Source organism: Pinus tabuliformis, chromosome 1_2 (assembly GCF_031772625.1).
Source record: "Pinus tabuliformis cultivar Carrire ecotype Pingquan chromosome 1_2, CPIR1, whole genome shotgun sequence".
In the NCBI taxonomy this organism is placed as follows: Eukaryota; Viridiplantae; Streptophyta; class Pinopsida; order Pinales; family Pinaceae; genus Pinus; species Pinus tabuliformis.
In genome coordinates this window covers 940,546,363-940,562,319 of record NC_142298.1, presented here as the reverse complement: position 1 = coordinate 940,562,319, position 15,957 = coordinate 940,546,363, and the positions used below count along the sequence as shown (strand labels likewise).

The window sequence follows — 15,957 nt, the reverse complement described above, 5'->3', positions numbered from 1 at the left end:
CCTTCCAAATTGGATAATAGCCTCTCCATTGACTAATAACCTAGTCCATAAAGGAAATACCTCTGGCATGAAGAATATTATCTAATCCCTGCAGGAGGTAGTTAGAGGAGCAAACACCTATCATAGAATCTATACCAATCAGAATTTGGTTCCCTTTTCCAAAGGACCACTAGAGCATATGTAAAAACCATCTTTTGAATTTGTAGAAGCTAAACCAAATATAAGAGCCTGATCTAACACCAATCCCTCCCCTTCTAAACCATTCCATAACAACCTTTCGCTTCATGTGTTTCACCTTAATAATATTCTTCCATAGTCCCTTGCCATAAAGTGCCCACCAGAGGGATTTAATGAGAAGAGCCCAACCAAAAACCCACAATTCTAATAAACCCCAACCACCACTATCCTTATCCTTTGTAATTGCTTCCCAATTTACCAAATGAAAATTTTGTATATCACCAGTACGAGACCAAAGGAATCACGTCACAATAAACTGAATCTTCTTTACAAGAGACACTAGAAGAGAAAACAAATGTGTCCAATATATTGATAATTGTTGTAGAACTAACTGAATAAGAGCATATATTCCCCCCAATGTGATCCACCTGTGATTCCATATATTCAATATGTTATGGAATTTATCCAAAAGCCAAGTCCACTAGCCAACTCTATATTTATTCAGCTTCAATCTAAATCCTAGGTAGGTTAACCCATCCTCCATTTTTTTTATGTCAACTCCAAAAATCCCAAATATGAATTCAAGCTCCTCCTTATCACCATTAGAGTAACTAAGGGTTGACTTACAACCATTTTCTACCAGACCATATTTTGCTCCATGTCTCATTAGTATTGAATGTAATACAGTGCATTGAGATCGCAAGATTATTCCAAACGTGAGAACATCATCAACGAAGAACATATGTGATATCGAAACTCTATGAGGCAACGTGAGTCCTCTAAAGGTATCTAGTGGTATAGCCTCTCGAATCTTCAAGCTTAAACCATCCATGACTAGTATGAAGAGAAGTGGTGATAAGGAGCAACCCTATCATAATCCCCTGCAAGCCCTAAAAAAGTACGAAGGAAAACCATTAATCAAAACAACAAAACTTACCGAGATAAGGTGAGCCATGATCCATTCCACATTGTGCACCGAGAGTCCAATTTTAGTATGAATTCAACGAAGAAAGGTTCATTCAACCTAGTCATAGGCCTTCTGAAGATGTAATTTCATATCGAGGGCATCCAACTTTTTAGTATAAATCGAATGTATGCACTCATGGGCAATGGTAATAGCTTCGTGAATCATCCGGTCGGTAAGAGTGGCCTTGATATGAACAACAACGATTTTGGATATCATTTTATAGGTAATATTATAGAGGGAAATCGACCTATAGTTCAATAAGGTGTGTGGATGTGAGGCCTTGGGAATGAGAGCTAAAAAAATGGAGTTTATAGCCTCTATTATGCTTCTAGTTGTGCGGTATTCCTCAACCATATCCAGGAGATCTTGTCCCATCAACCCAAAGAAATGTAAAAACAACTCCATAATCGAGTCGTCTGGACTGAGACTTCTTTTCCTTCGCAAAATACTTGAGGACCAGAAGAATTTCATCCATAGTGATAGGGCAAAAAAGGTGAAACATTTGTAGAGTCCATAAACATAGTGGGATAATTCTCAATCCCCCATAATTGGTCCTCAATATTGACTCCCTCACAAGTCGAGAGCATGCCCCAAAAATATATGACTACCTCCCTCAAGATCATCAAAGTGGAATGCACTCTGACCCCAGAGATTGATTCAATGTCCCATATAGAATTATAGTTCCTTGTGCAATTAGCATATTGATGGAAAAAGCATGTTTTTGATCGCCTTCTTTGATCGAGATTGCCCTACTTTTGAGTCGCCATGAAGTCTCTTATATGGCTAAAATAATCCTCTTTGGTCTATGTTACATCATATCTTAATCCCACATAAATTTTAAAACAACCTATTTTAATTTTATTAAACATACAAGTTTATATATATATATATATATATATATATATATATATATAGATATATATATATATATATATATATATATATATATATATATATAACAATTTTTCTTATTATCAATTTTAAAATTTGTATTTTATTTATTAAAATTAAACTAATTATCATTTAAATCTAATTATTAGTGCCTATGGCCCTATAAATAAAAGTCCAAATTGAAATCCCTAGTTGAAACAATTTTTTCTTTTAAAATATAGAACTACCAATACCAATAATACTAAATTTTATTTTGCATGAAAGTTCTAACTACACAATCATGAAGTAAATCTAAGTATATTTGGGACAAATGGATTCAAAGACAATAACCATCCATTTTAAAATCATGATATGCAAAAATATTCCTCAATCAAAATAAAATAAAGTAGTAAAAACCAAGACTACTATTCATTTATGTATACACATTTTGAAAAAGATATAACCTAACTGTTCCATTTTATATATAAATTTATAACATTTTTTTAAAAACATAACATCCACTTCACAAGGACTTCATTATTTAGTTAAAAATTTCATTTTTTATTAAAAAAAATTAACATCTCAATACTCATAATGCTTTAATATGAATAAAAATATATCTTATTATAAATCAGAAACAAATTGTTCCTAATAAAATAATTAGGATCAAATAATAATATAATAAAATGTTTCAATAATTAACTCTTCGTTACTTAATATTTTTCCCATCATGGGTTAGAGTTGAATTAGCTAACGAGATTATTAAATCTGAATTAACCCACCATTGTAGTTGGTCGGTTTAACGAATAAGTCGTACTCTCGAATTTCTTTCAATGTAACAATGATGGATTTAGAGCCAAACAATGCTCGAAATCATTTGCTTGCATGAGAAGCCTAGACCCATAGGAGAAAAAGAGCAAGGAGTGGGACAATATTACCCTTGACTCGAGCTTGGTATGTGAGAATGTGTGGTATACACACATTGAATTTTTTATGCGTGCTACTTCATTCTCTATGGGTTGTTGATATTGTTGTTATCATTTATAAAGTTGCGTTGTTTATAGCGATGCCACATATCAATATAATTGATCTGTTATCCACTAGTTGTTAATAAAAGATGTGAAGGCTTTCCTAAGAGGAATGTGCACTTCAATGTTAAAAGGTAACTTTTAAAGAATCACAAGAAGGTTATCTTTATTAGTCTGAACTTCAATGTTAAAAGGTAACTTTTAAAGAATCACAAGAAGGTTATCTTTATTAGTCTGAACTAGTTTATTGGTTATCATTGCCTTTATCAGTGTTGGCACTATCACATGTAATGAATTATGTTCAATATATGCACCATTGAGAAGTTGAGACCCTTCATTTCATAATCTTGAGTTGTTAAAAAACTGGCCAAAATTACTGAGGTATTAAAGTTCTTGAAAACTCTAATACATTCCACTGATCATGATACAATGAAAATCAACAATAACACTCTCTGTGATATTAAAACTTGTCTACAAAATACACAGGAAAAATAGACTTTTTGGAGCTTGAATCTCAGCTTCAGCGAGCAGAATTACAATAGTGGAGTCATCATTATCAACTTGTCTCTGTTCAGAACATTGAAACAAACTCCCATAAGCAACAAACCAATAATGTTGTAATTGATTCACATCTAGTGTCCAATGAAGCAGCAAAGCTACATGCAGATGCAGAAGTCTAGTCTGCACTTCCCAAGTCAGTGATCAGACCTTAGGAAGAGATTGCCCATAACAAGCACAAAACTGCACTTGGATATGACAATGATGTGTCCTTTCATATTCCAGACTATTCCAAGCCCGTCAAATTTCAGAGTGCAGGGTTTCTTCATGAGATTTCACCTTCCCTTGTTCCAAATTCTGCTCCTTCACATTCACAGTCAAAAGTTGTTAAATGCCAACATTGTGATTGAGTTGGCCATATGAAAGATCATTATTTTGATCTTCATCCGTGCAAGCATTGTGGTCAGCATACTCATTCTTCAAATAGATGCTTCAAAAATAAGTCTCCTACAAGACCAAAGATTCATCTTGGATGGACCGCTTCTTGACAATAGGCTTCAATAGCCAAGAAGATATTTCAGTCATATGTCAGAACTTGTTCTATAGTATTGAAAAGTCTTGCAATTGAGTTTTCTCCATCATCTCACATTGTATCTAACAGGGGGGGGAAGTGATGGTCATATACAAGCTTCAAAGCCACATCAAGCGAGCATGAGCCATAACCTTCCATACTAGATTCAGAGTTGTAGCTAGAGACAAAGATGCCCTTGAGCATGCGTTCAGTTGGTGATTCCTCTTCACAGAATTGGGGACACTTCCTCTAGCATAAGACTTCAGCTTCTTGCCAGACTTGGAAGAATTCGATGAACTGCATTAAGCATTCCAGAGTTGGTGGTAATCCTTAAACCATCACAGGTTGAGACCTCCCTTTCCAGGTTGAGGTTCTCCCTTTTTATGCGGGGTGAGACCTCCCGTTTATGGCTGAAGGTTTCCCTCTTCAAAACAACAGGAGCACTTCCTCTAGCAAAAGACCTCAGCTTCTTACCAGAAGTGGAAGAGTTCTAGGAACTACACTAAGCATTCCAATGTTGGTGGTCATCCTTAAACCACCTCCCTTGATACCAACATTTTAGAGAGCACATTCAACCTAGTGTTGCCATGCATTTTTTGCACATTTTGTATTACAACTCTCTTCTTGGACTCATACATAACCCTTCCGATTAAGGGGGGGAATGTTGGACACCTAATCATCTAAGGATTGGTGTGGAAGCTGAATAGCCAAAAGGAGTCCAAGAAACCACTTGGAATATGAATCCAAGGGTCACACCATGTACTATAAATGTATATCATGTCAATAATAGATGTACTCTCATGCTTATCATTCATACTATACGTACACCATGTATGTGTCTGACAAAATCTACCCAAATAAACCAAAATGTGGTTTTGTGAAACTATTGCCTAGGGAATAAGTTTACCATTGTTCGATTTAAGTTTAGTTAATGATAACCCCATAGATTCAACAACGGATTCAGAGATAAGTTAGGGAAAGAAATGTTTAATAATGTCAAATAAAACTCTTAATTATTTATGATTTTTAAATTTAGTTATCCACTAAATTCTACATTTAAGACATTATAACTTTTGTTTCTATAATTAAAAATAATATTTAAAAAAAAAACCATTAACTTCATTACCTGTCAAATAATAACAAATTAATTATATATAATAAATATAGTTATATTCAAATTTTGATATATTAAATTTCATTGAATATGGTTTAATTTTTTCACTTCAAAATTTCAATAAAAAATAAAAAAATAAAATAAAAATTATTAAAAATATATTTTTAAAAGTATTGCATCTTATTTCTTCAAAGTTAAATACAAACCTATTTTAAAAATATATTTATTAAATATTAAATAATAATAAATTAGTTATAAATAAATAATCATAATTATATTTAAATTTCCATATATTAAATACTAAATCAAATTCTTTTGAATATAATTTTTGCCCAGAAAAACTAGATTAATAAATATTCGTATCTTTAAAAATATTACATCTCATGGAACCATAAAACATTACAACATCATAATGTCATCAAACCAAGCAAATGTTAATAAAAAGACGTGATATAAAACAGTACAACTATAATGATATATTTAGCTTATCAACTTTAGGAGGGGAAAATTAAAATCAAGTATCTTAACGGGCATCTTACCCAACTTAAGTGAGATACGATCATTTCCTTGAACGAATCATTAGTTTAGACTTTTGGGATCATCTTCTGAAAATATTAGTATCGGACAGTAAATTTACCATGTACCATGCACTCATTCGGACGAATGTTCAAATTCCAACGCTGTGATTATGGTCAATTCACGGGGAACCGATGGAATTCATGGATTTTTTCAAAAACTGACCGTTCGAATGGCAACTCTAAATTCCGGAACATATTTTCTTTGGAGAAAGCCCGCTTTAATGTCAACCAGAGGAATCATTCAGTTGAGACAGTTGGAATCATCTTGTGAAAAGATTATCATCTGAGAATAAAGTGTACCATGCACTCATTCTAAGAATGTTCAAATTCCAACGCTGTGATGTTATCAATTGACAGGGAGCTGATGAAATTCATGGAGCATTTCCAAAAAAAATGACCGTTTTAATGGCAACCACAAATTCCGGAACATCTTTTTTTTAGAAAAAGGCCGCCTTAGTGCAATTCTAGATTTTGGAACGGAACCTGTTTCCTTTTTATTGATGATTGCAATCATAATACACGTTGAGATGCTTTTTTTATATATTTTGTTTTTGAAAATTGTTCATAATTGAATTTTCTATAATTTTAGTATTTTAAGAGTTTTGATTTCAAATAATAAAAAATTATTATTTAAATAAAAAAATTATTTACGCAAGAGACATTTCATAATTAAAATTAAATCATGTTTAATAAAAAATGTGTTAATAATAATTCTGGTGTTTTTTATATAGATTTAATAGGAATTGGTTTTAATATGATTTTTTGGACTTTCTGGTGTGGGAATTTTGGTAGAAAAAATTGAAGTTCAATCATGATTTGTGTTATTTAAACTAGTTTTTTGACTTTATATATCAATTCAGCGCCTTGAAAAAGAGCACTTGGATTGTGCACAGGTTGCCCATACTTGTGATTTCAATAAATGTTAATCAAATTTTAAAAAAATTAAACCAGAAAAACCCATGTGAAAATTTTCAAAAAACACACACTAAAAACAACTTGGAAGTACCTCTGCAATATGGTATGATCTCTCACTCTTGTATGGTTTTCAGCCACGCTCTTTCGTTTCGGTGCAGGATGCTTTTGCCTGGTGGTGCTCTCAATGTCCTTCTCGGCATGCTATCCTTATTCTCACATGCTGGCACCTTTGGAAATGGCGCAACAACAAAATTTTTCAAGGCTGCTCTCTGCCTATTTCTTCCATCCTCACTTCTATATCGGCGCTCATGCCCCCTGAGGAATAGCCGGGCTTCTCAAATCGATAGCTTCTATTTACATATCTTTCACTCCATTTTTGTCAAGTTCGCAAGCTACATATATGTTTTCATTTCTCACATCATGTATTGAACCAATCTGGGGGCAATCTATCAAAGCTGCTGGATCCATATGGTTATGTTACCGAAATCTATGTATCTGATATTTATATCTTCTTAATATAATACATATCGTTTTTTCTCTCTGAAAAAACAACTTGGAAGTAATCAACGATTACTGAATTGAAACGGATTTAATTGGTGATTACTGAATTCATCATGATGATGTGCCTTCCTAGACCTAAATACAGTATTTAAGTAAGCAATTTCAGCCGACAGAGAACAGAACTATAATTTTCAAGGAGAGTTATGAATCCATCTTCAGTCCCGCATCCCGAGTTTAAATATAATAAAAGCATCCAGAACATTGCAAGAAAAAGAGTGAATGTCACACTAGTCTTCTCCAACCTGCTGTTTCTGCTGTGGAGGCCATAATGGAATCACCAACCTACATCATTCAATTTAACATGCGACCCACAGTAAAACCAGGCGTCGTTGGCACACTATTCGATAAAGCTCTGAAAAAGTCGAACTCCCCGTACGTTTTTCCACCGATGATGCCATTCCGTGAAGGTAATAGCACCCCGAAACTATTATCATTACACACGAAGATTACGCAATTTACAACAGGAATTCTCGAATCATTATTAATGGCAATGGAGCTGTTCGATCTCTCTCAGCGTGAAATTTTGCAATCTTTGTTAGATTTATTTGCATGATTGTGCTGGTTCTAACCGATATTAAAAGTATCCCGGCTTCCAATTGTTTGCTGCAAGAATTCAATAATGAGGTTCGGGATTATAGGGTACTGGGTACTCGTTTTGAGCGCCATACAGGTCTCTGTGGCTGCTGCTTGTTCGGCTCCAACGGTCACATGCAGCTTCAGAAGCTGTGACATAACGAATTTTAGAGGGTCATGGCAGGATCGGAAGGTCTGCAAGGCCGAAAGAGTTGTGTACCCGAGAAGCGAGAAGGAGCTTATCGAGGCGGTAGCAGGCGCTGTGAGGGAAGGGCGAAAGATAAAAGTTATGAGCGTCGGGTCTCATACTTTTAACCGGTTTGCCTGCCCGGGTGGCAATGCCGGAGTTCTCATCAGTACTAGGGACTTCAATTCAAGAATCAGGGTGAACAAGAGCTCCATGACCGTTACAGTCGATGCCGGAGTTCAATTGAAAGACCTAATTAAACGTCTGGCCGCGAAAGGGTTGACCCTGCCGCATACTACTTACTGGGACGCAGTTTCCATGGCCGGCGTCGTGAGCACGGCGGCTCACGGTAGCGGGCTCTGGGGAAAGGGCAGCGGAGTTTTTGAATATGTGGTGGCGATGAGCTTGGTGGTTCCCGCGCCGCCCTACGAGGGTTATGCGAAGCTGGTCAGACTGACGCAAAATGACGAGGATCTGAAGGCTGCAAAGATCTCTCTCGGGGTGCTGGGAGCCATTTCTCGGATCACGTTTGCAGTTGAGACGATGTTCAAACGGTCGGTTATTCTCAAGTTGAGAGACGATTTGGATCTCCCAGCTGCGGTCGTACCTTTTGCCCGAGGGCACGAGTTTGGGGACATTACGTGGTATCCTTCTCTTCGTCGGGTCGTTTACAGGATAGATGACCGGGTTCCCGTTTCGGTTCCGGGAGAGGGAAAAAACCTACAGATTCTCTTCCGACCGCAGACCGTGCAGACTATCGTTCAGAGCAGACAAATAGGTAATCCCACTGGGGTATAGGTTATTTTTCACCCTTCTTTTGACTCAATTGTTGTTAGGTAGGAAACTTATTTTGCCTGATAGATCCTAATTGTTCTTTGGGAAACTTATTTGAAGAATTTCATTTTAAATACAAGAGAAGCATCGAGTACAGATCGGATTTGAATCCAGGTTCAAAAACTCCACTTCTTTTGCTAATTTTTTTGTGGGTTAATGTTAGAATCTAAGGTCACTGCACATGTTCATTGCAAATTCAAAGCGAGCCCATTCCATCTTTTCTTATTGTCAGTTTATCAGCTCGAATTGCAGGAAGGAAAAAATGGAACATTCGTCAATCTAATCCTTTTAGTTTTAGTGCCTTGGTAAATTCCATGCTGAAATGTAGTGGTTTTACAGCCAATATTAAGCTTTGTGCAGGATTGCCTTTATTATCCTTTTCTTATCCGGTTGAAAAGGCATTCTCATCCTTTTTTTCTCATCCAGCAGACAATGAAAAATCAATAAAATTAATCATTAGTTTATAGGTTGAAAAAGCATTTTCATCCATTATTCTCATGCCATGATGGGATGAAAAAGCAATAAAAATAATTTATTATGTGTTTTAATGTCAAATTTTTGAAAATATGAAAATGTAGTGTTGGCTAATTTTCATTTTTTTTCAAAAAAATTCATATTTAATTTATTTAACTTGAAATAAATATATAAATAAATAAATAAATATATATATATATATATATATATATATATATAATCTTAAAAATAATCAAAATTATATAAATATTATATAAAATTATTAAAATTTGGAATATTTTTATAAGATTTAAATTTTTTTATAAAAATATAACTAACCATTTTACATGTTAGTAATATTTTTAAAAAAAGTCTGAGCTTTATTATAAATTTCTATTTTAGAATTTAATAAATTTCTATTTTAGAATTTTATCCCAATTATGTTGATTGCCAATTTTAAGTATATTTTGAAATCTAATATGAAAGTAAAATAGAATAATTAACTTAGCTGGTTAATACTAAAATATTTCTGGAATTTATAATCAAATTTAGTTTCTACTCATTATCACCCATTCAACTTTTCACGGATCTAAGTAACTCTGGCCATTCATCATGGCTATAAAATTGTCCGATAGTTTCATCTCATTATCACCCCATTCACCACCATTTTCAAGGGATGTAGCCCGGAGCTTCCAGTATAGCCATCTTTACCCTACGAGCTACAATAATATATGTTCTCAACATCAGAATCTCGATCTATATACCGAACATCTGGCTCTCTATGACGATCACGACCACGAACATAAGACTCTATACTAGCATCAGAGTCTTAAGAAATTCCAAACCTGGCATGGTGAAAGGGACGGAGTGAGTTAGGCGTGCACGGATACTTATTTTGGACAAGGCGGGAAAACCTAGCATGTTTCTTTATGGTTTAGTGTATTCCTCGGGAGGGAAAGATCAATCAATCGATCAACCGGGCCTGCAGACCAACACCCACCAGGAGGCAAATAACAACAGTTATTCACCTACATATTTGTTTGCAGGGAGGGGTGCATTTTTGACAGCATTATCGATTCGATGGGCGATAAAATTGCCATTTATCTGTCTGCAACTCTCTTGAGCTTTCGCTTCTGTTGTCTATTTTAAGTATAAATGGACCTCTGGATCCATACTACATGAATTTTGTATTCTATATATATATATTTTTTTTGTATTAACGAACCCTAAGATTCACTCTACAAATTGATATAGTTTATTACGATTGCAGAGGAACAGATACAAGCAACCAAGAACGTGAGCAAGCTCTGCCAGATATCGAGTACCGGACTGAGCCAGACAATGCATGCAGGAGGTGGATTCCTGAACGATGGGATCAAGTTCACGGGATACCCCGTCGTGGGATATAACAACTACATGCAGTCCTCCTCTGGATGCCAGTCTGACCCCAAGACTGACCATAATCACAAGGCAAACATATGCCTGGCTAATGCAAATCATTTGAGGGCAAATGATATCATCTGCGGGTGGGATTCGAGAGTGAACGGGAGCTTTTTCTTCCCCACTTCCATCGCCATTCCTCTTTCCAGTATCACCAGAGCTATTGAAGACATCAAGCTCCTCCGTGACCTAAACCCTAAGGCATTTTGTGGGATAGACTACTACGGAGGTTTTCTGATGCGTTTTATTAAGAAATCGGAGGCCTACTTGGGCTTTAAGGAGGACACTGTCGATATAGAATTCTTCTACTATCGCTCTCGTCAACCGAATGCCCCCAGGTGGAATGAAGATGTGATGGAAGAGATTGAGCAGCTGCTTCTGCAAAAATATGGTGGAAGGCCACACTGGGCGAAGAATCGAGTGTTTACATTCGATGGAACTATTCAAAGAGCTGTGAGCCTTGCAAAATTCTTGGAGGTAAAGCAGAGATTTGATCCATTTGGGTTCTTCTCAAGCGAGTGGTCGGATGCTGTGTTGGGCAAATGGAAATGGGCCACAGTTCAGAGATGGCGAGACAGATGTGCTTTCGATGGATTATGCGTTTGTAAAACAGATCGTCATTGCTCTCCACCGTATGGATTCTTTTGCAGACCGGGTAAAATTTGGAGAAGTGCTCGCGTTTGCAGGCATCAATGAACAAGAAAATGCTTTTTTTAGGCGAATGTCACAGAATTGGTTAAAGTTTTTGTAGGTTGAACCCGTTATAGGATTGGATGCAAGGTTTCCAGAATTTTCTTTTAACATGATATTAACCTGTTTTCTCACACGATAAAGATAGGTTAGCTGTTCGAATCATTATAGTTCAGATCATAAATACCTTTGGCTGGATACTATGTAGTAGCATTGACAGTGACACTCATGTCCGTGAGGAGAGACTTTTACATTAAGCTGATCTGAGATGAGTTCGAGAATTGATTTATGCATGGTTTATTATGTTAACAGGATTTGGCTTTTTTAAGTGGTATTTCAATTTTACTAATACAAATTTGAATTTGATAATTAGATAATAGGGACAAAATTTGGAAGTATACTTCTTACCACTATTCAAATATATTACTTTTACAATATTTTTAAAAATTGAAATAGGAAAATTATAATTTTGACGATCTCCAAAAAATTTATTAAAAATTATTTATTACAAATAAAATTATATACAGTAATAAAAATTATAGTTTTACATTTAAGATAACAAAATATGGAAATTTTTGTATTTATTTATAACAAATTATGTAATTTAATTTGATATTAAATAAACTAAATTTTTATACAAATTTCATATTACAAATAACCATACAAATTCCATATTATCATACATTTGATATTACTAACATTCTTTATTCTTTATATTATAATAAAATAAGCTTTACAATTTTATACTTGTTCAAAAAAATCATAATTTTTTTTATTTAAATTATTATTAATTTATACATTACAAATAACACCTACATCAATACTTTCCTTTGCAAACATGCTTTCTCTATTAACCTATTTATATCATAGCCCCTAACATATTCCAGAACTTTCTTATCTATTCTAGAAATAGGTAGATTTCCCTAAAAACAGAATGAATGAATTGTCGAGATATAAATACGGCTGGAAAGAAAGCATAATTAGCCAAAAATCAAACAATAAGAAGGGTGATGTCAAGATAGATAGCATGAGATCAAGAAAATAGGGTACATTGCCTTATAAATTTCGATATACATCCCAAGCCTGATCTATATTAATATGAATTTCCATAAAAGCTTGCCTCCAAAATTTCATTTAAATGTGCATTGTTTTCTCTATATCATTGAGTACTGCACCGAATTTGTTAGACTAAACAATGCGCATCAGAAATAAAAATAAACATACATACACCGCACATACAAAATCACAAAACCATAACACATAGATTTTAACGTGGTTCACCCAACCAATCTGGGCTACGTCCACCAGAATAGAGGCATCGGCAATCTTATTATTCAGCAGGAGATTACAACAATTTTAATTCTTCACACATACTCTCAGCTCACCCTATTTTCTCTACACACACAGAATCCTCTACGGGATTACATTTCTTATAGCTGGAGTAGAAAACTGAATCATAAATTCCTTCACAACAAATATAGGATGCATTAACTCCTACTCAAAAAATACTGGAGCTAATATAGCAACTAATCCTATTGTTGTCACATACATGAGATTTTTTCCAAATTTAATAAAACAGAAAATCTCAACAATCTCCACCTTGACAACAATTAGCCTGATACCCTGTTCATTTATTATTTTTATCTTTTCTACAAGCCAAGAGAAGCCAGACACCAACGTAGCTTCTCTAACAAAACTGGTTTCGTGAACATGTCTGCACAGTTTTCCTTCGTATGCACTTTTTCAAGAGAAACACCCCTTTCAGTGATAACCTGTCTTACAAAATGGTACTTGATAGGTATATGCTTAGATTTACTATGATAGGTCGGATTCTTAGCCAAATGAATTTCACTTTGACTATCCCAAAATAACTTGATGTTGTCCTGTAACCTACCAAACTCACCAATCAAACATTTCAACCAAACCACTTCTTTGCAAGCATGCGGAGCAGCTATGTATTCTGCTTCAGTAGTGGATAAAGCAACAATATTCTGTAGCTTTGACATCCAGCTAATAGCTCCACCTGCAAGAGTAAAGACATACCTTGAAGTTGACCTTCTCTTATCCAAATCACCTGCAAAATCGGAATCAACATACCCGCAAACAAATTCACTACTTCTGTTATAAGTGATACAATAATCACTTGTGCCTCTCAAATACCGAAGCACCCATTTCACTGCTAACGAGTGTTCTTTTCCCGGATTTTCCATATACCTGCTGACAACCACAACGGCATGTGAAATATCTGGTCGAATACAAACCATCGCATACATTAAACAACCTACTACATTGGCATATGGAATTCGAGACATATATTCCTTTTCTTCATTTGTATTAGGACATAAACTTGAAGAAAGATTAAAATGGGAAGCTAAAGTGACTGAAACAGGCTTCACATTGTTCATACCAAACCTCAAGAATATTTTCTCAATATACTTCTGTTGTGATAGCCACAGCTTACCATTGCTCCTGTCTCTGAAAATCTCCATGCCCAAAATTTGTCTTGCTGCTCCCAGATCTTTCATATCAAACGTCCTAGCCATCTGAGCCTTTAACTTGTTGATCTCTACTATGCTTTTGCTTGCTAAAAGCATATCGTCAACATACAACACTAAGATAATGAACATGCCATTACTTAATTTCTTAAAGTAAACACAATGATCATATTCACTTCTTATATAATTTTGACTCAACATGAAAGAATCAAATTTCTTGTACCATTGTCGAGGCGATTGCTTCAGACCATACAATGATTTCTTGAGCCTGCAGACAAATTTCTTGTTGCGATCTTGAACAAACCCTTCCGATTGTTCCATGTAAATCTCCTGATCTAAATCTCCATGTAAATATTTAGTTTTAACATCTAGTTGTTGTAATTCTAAATCAAGTAAGGCAACTAATGCTAATACAATTTGAATTGAAACAATTTTTACAACTGGTGAAAATATCTCATGAAAATCAATGCCTGCTTTCTGAGAAAAACCTTTCGTGACCAGCCTTGCTTTGTACCTGTCCTTTGAACCATCAACACCCCTTTTCAATTTGTACACCCATTTACATCCCACAGTTTTTCTATCTTTAGGAAGTTCTACCAGATCCCATGTGTCATTCTTGTCTAATGCCATCATCTCGTCCTTCATAGCTTCTTTCCACTTTTCACTTTTAGAACCTTCTACAGCTTCCTGATAGCACAAAGGTTCATCATCGTTAGTGGTTAAAGGAACTGAAGTAACATAATCATCATACCTTCTAGGAGGACATTTAATTCTCGTGGACCTCCTTAAAGATGTTTCTGGTACTTCCACAATTTGCTAATTATTATCTGTAGGAACTTCTTCATGATCTGCATCTGAAACATGTTCATGATCTACATCTGAAACTTGTTCATGATCTACATCTGAAACTTGTTCATGACTAGCATCTGAACCATGTTCATCTTGATCATCATCAATATTTGAACTGGTTTCAAACTGAATGTGTTGAAGCTTAGATACATTATCCTGTTTCAATTTATCATCTACATCTGAACTTTCAAGTGAGGATTCATTAAATTTAACATCTTTGTTAATGATGATCTTGTGAGTAGTAGGATCCCACAATCTGTATCCCTTAGTCCCATCACCATATCCAACAAAGATATATCTTTTTGATTTAGGATCTAATTTAGAACGTTGATGTTTTGGAACTAGAGCATATGCATCACAACCAAAAATTTTCAGTTTAGAATAATCACAAGGATGACCTTTCCATACCTCTTGAGGAATTTTGCATCCTATTGCAGTTGATGGTGATCGATTTATCAAATAGCAAGCTGTAGCAACCGCTTCTGTCCACAATTCCTTCTGCAAATTGGCGTTACTCAGCATACTTCTTGCTCTCTCTAAAAGAGTCATGTTCATGCGTTCAACAACTCCATTTTGCTGAGGAGTATACACAGTGGTTTTATGTCTTTCAATCCCAACTTCCTTGCAATAATTATCAAATTCCTTTGAAGTAAACTCACCACCATTGTCAGTTCTTAAACATTTAATAGTTCTTCCAGTGATGTTTTCAACTAATGCTCTAAACTGTTTGAAAACTGTAAACACATCAGACTTCTTCTTTAACATGTAGACCCACACTTTTCTAGAGAAATCATCAATAAAAGATACAAAATATGACGAACCTCCATATGAGGTTGTAGGAGATGGACCCCAAACATCAAAATGGATATAATCAAGGATTCCCTTACTAGTATGTTTTCCAGTTTTAAACTTCTGCTTGCTTTGTTTCCCAAACAGACAATGTTTGCAGAAATCTAACTTATCAGACTTTAAATTAGGAAGTAACTTACGATCAGATAAAATCTTTAAACCTCTTTCGCTCATATGGCCCAACCTTTGATGCCATAAACGAATAGAATTACTGTCATTTTCAGACACTGTAGAAACATGATCTGACTTTGTTCTTCCTTCTAACTGAAAAAGATTTCCAACCTTCTTTGCTTTCATTACTAGTTTAT

The 15,957-nt window shown here is 34.9% G+C and overlaps 1 protein-coding gene across 1 annotated transcript; it reads left to right on the top strand.

The window, feature by feature from the left end:
- The first annotated feature begins 7,815 nt into the window (after positions 1-7,815).
- LOC149209041 (L-gulonolactone oxidase 3-like) lies at positions 7,816-11,681 on the top strand. The gene is made up of 2 exons (XM_089394195.1): positions 7,816-8,817; positions 10,597-11,681. The coding sequence occupies exons 1-2, from the start codon at positions 7,899-7,901 to the stop codon at positions 11,460-11,462; spliced, it is 1,785 nt and encodes a 594-aa protein (XP_089250321.1). The 5' UTR covers positions 7,816-7,898; the 3' UTR covers positions 11,463-11,681.
- Positions 11,682-15,957: the final 4,276 nt, after the last annotated feature.

Coding starts and splice junctions, on each gene's coding strand:
- LOC149209041 (XM_089394195.1), top strand. CDS start 7,899: ATGAGGTTCGGGATTATAGGGTACTGGGTACTCGTTTTGAGCGCCATA. Junction 8,818..10,596: donor CGTTCAGAGCAGACAAATAG/GTAATCCCACTG, acceptor TTACGATTGCAG/AGGAACAGATACAAGCAACC.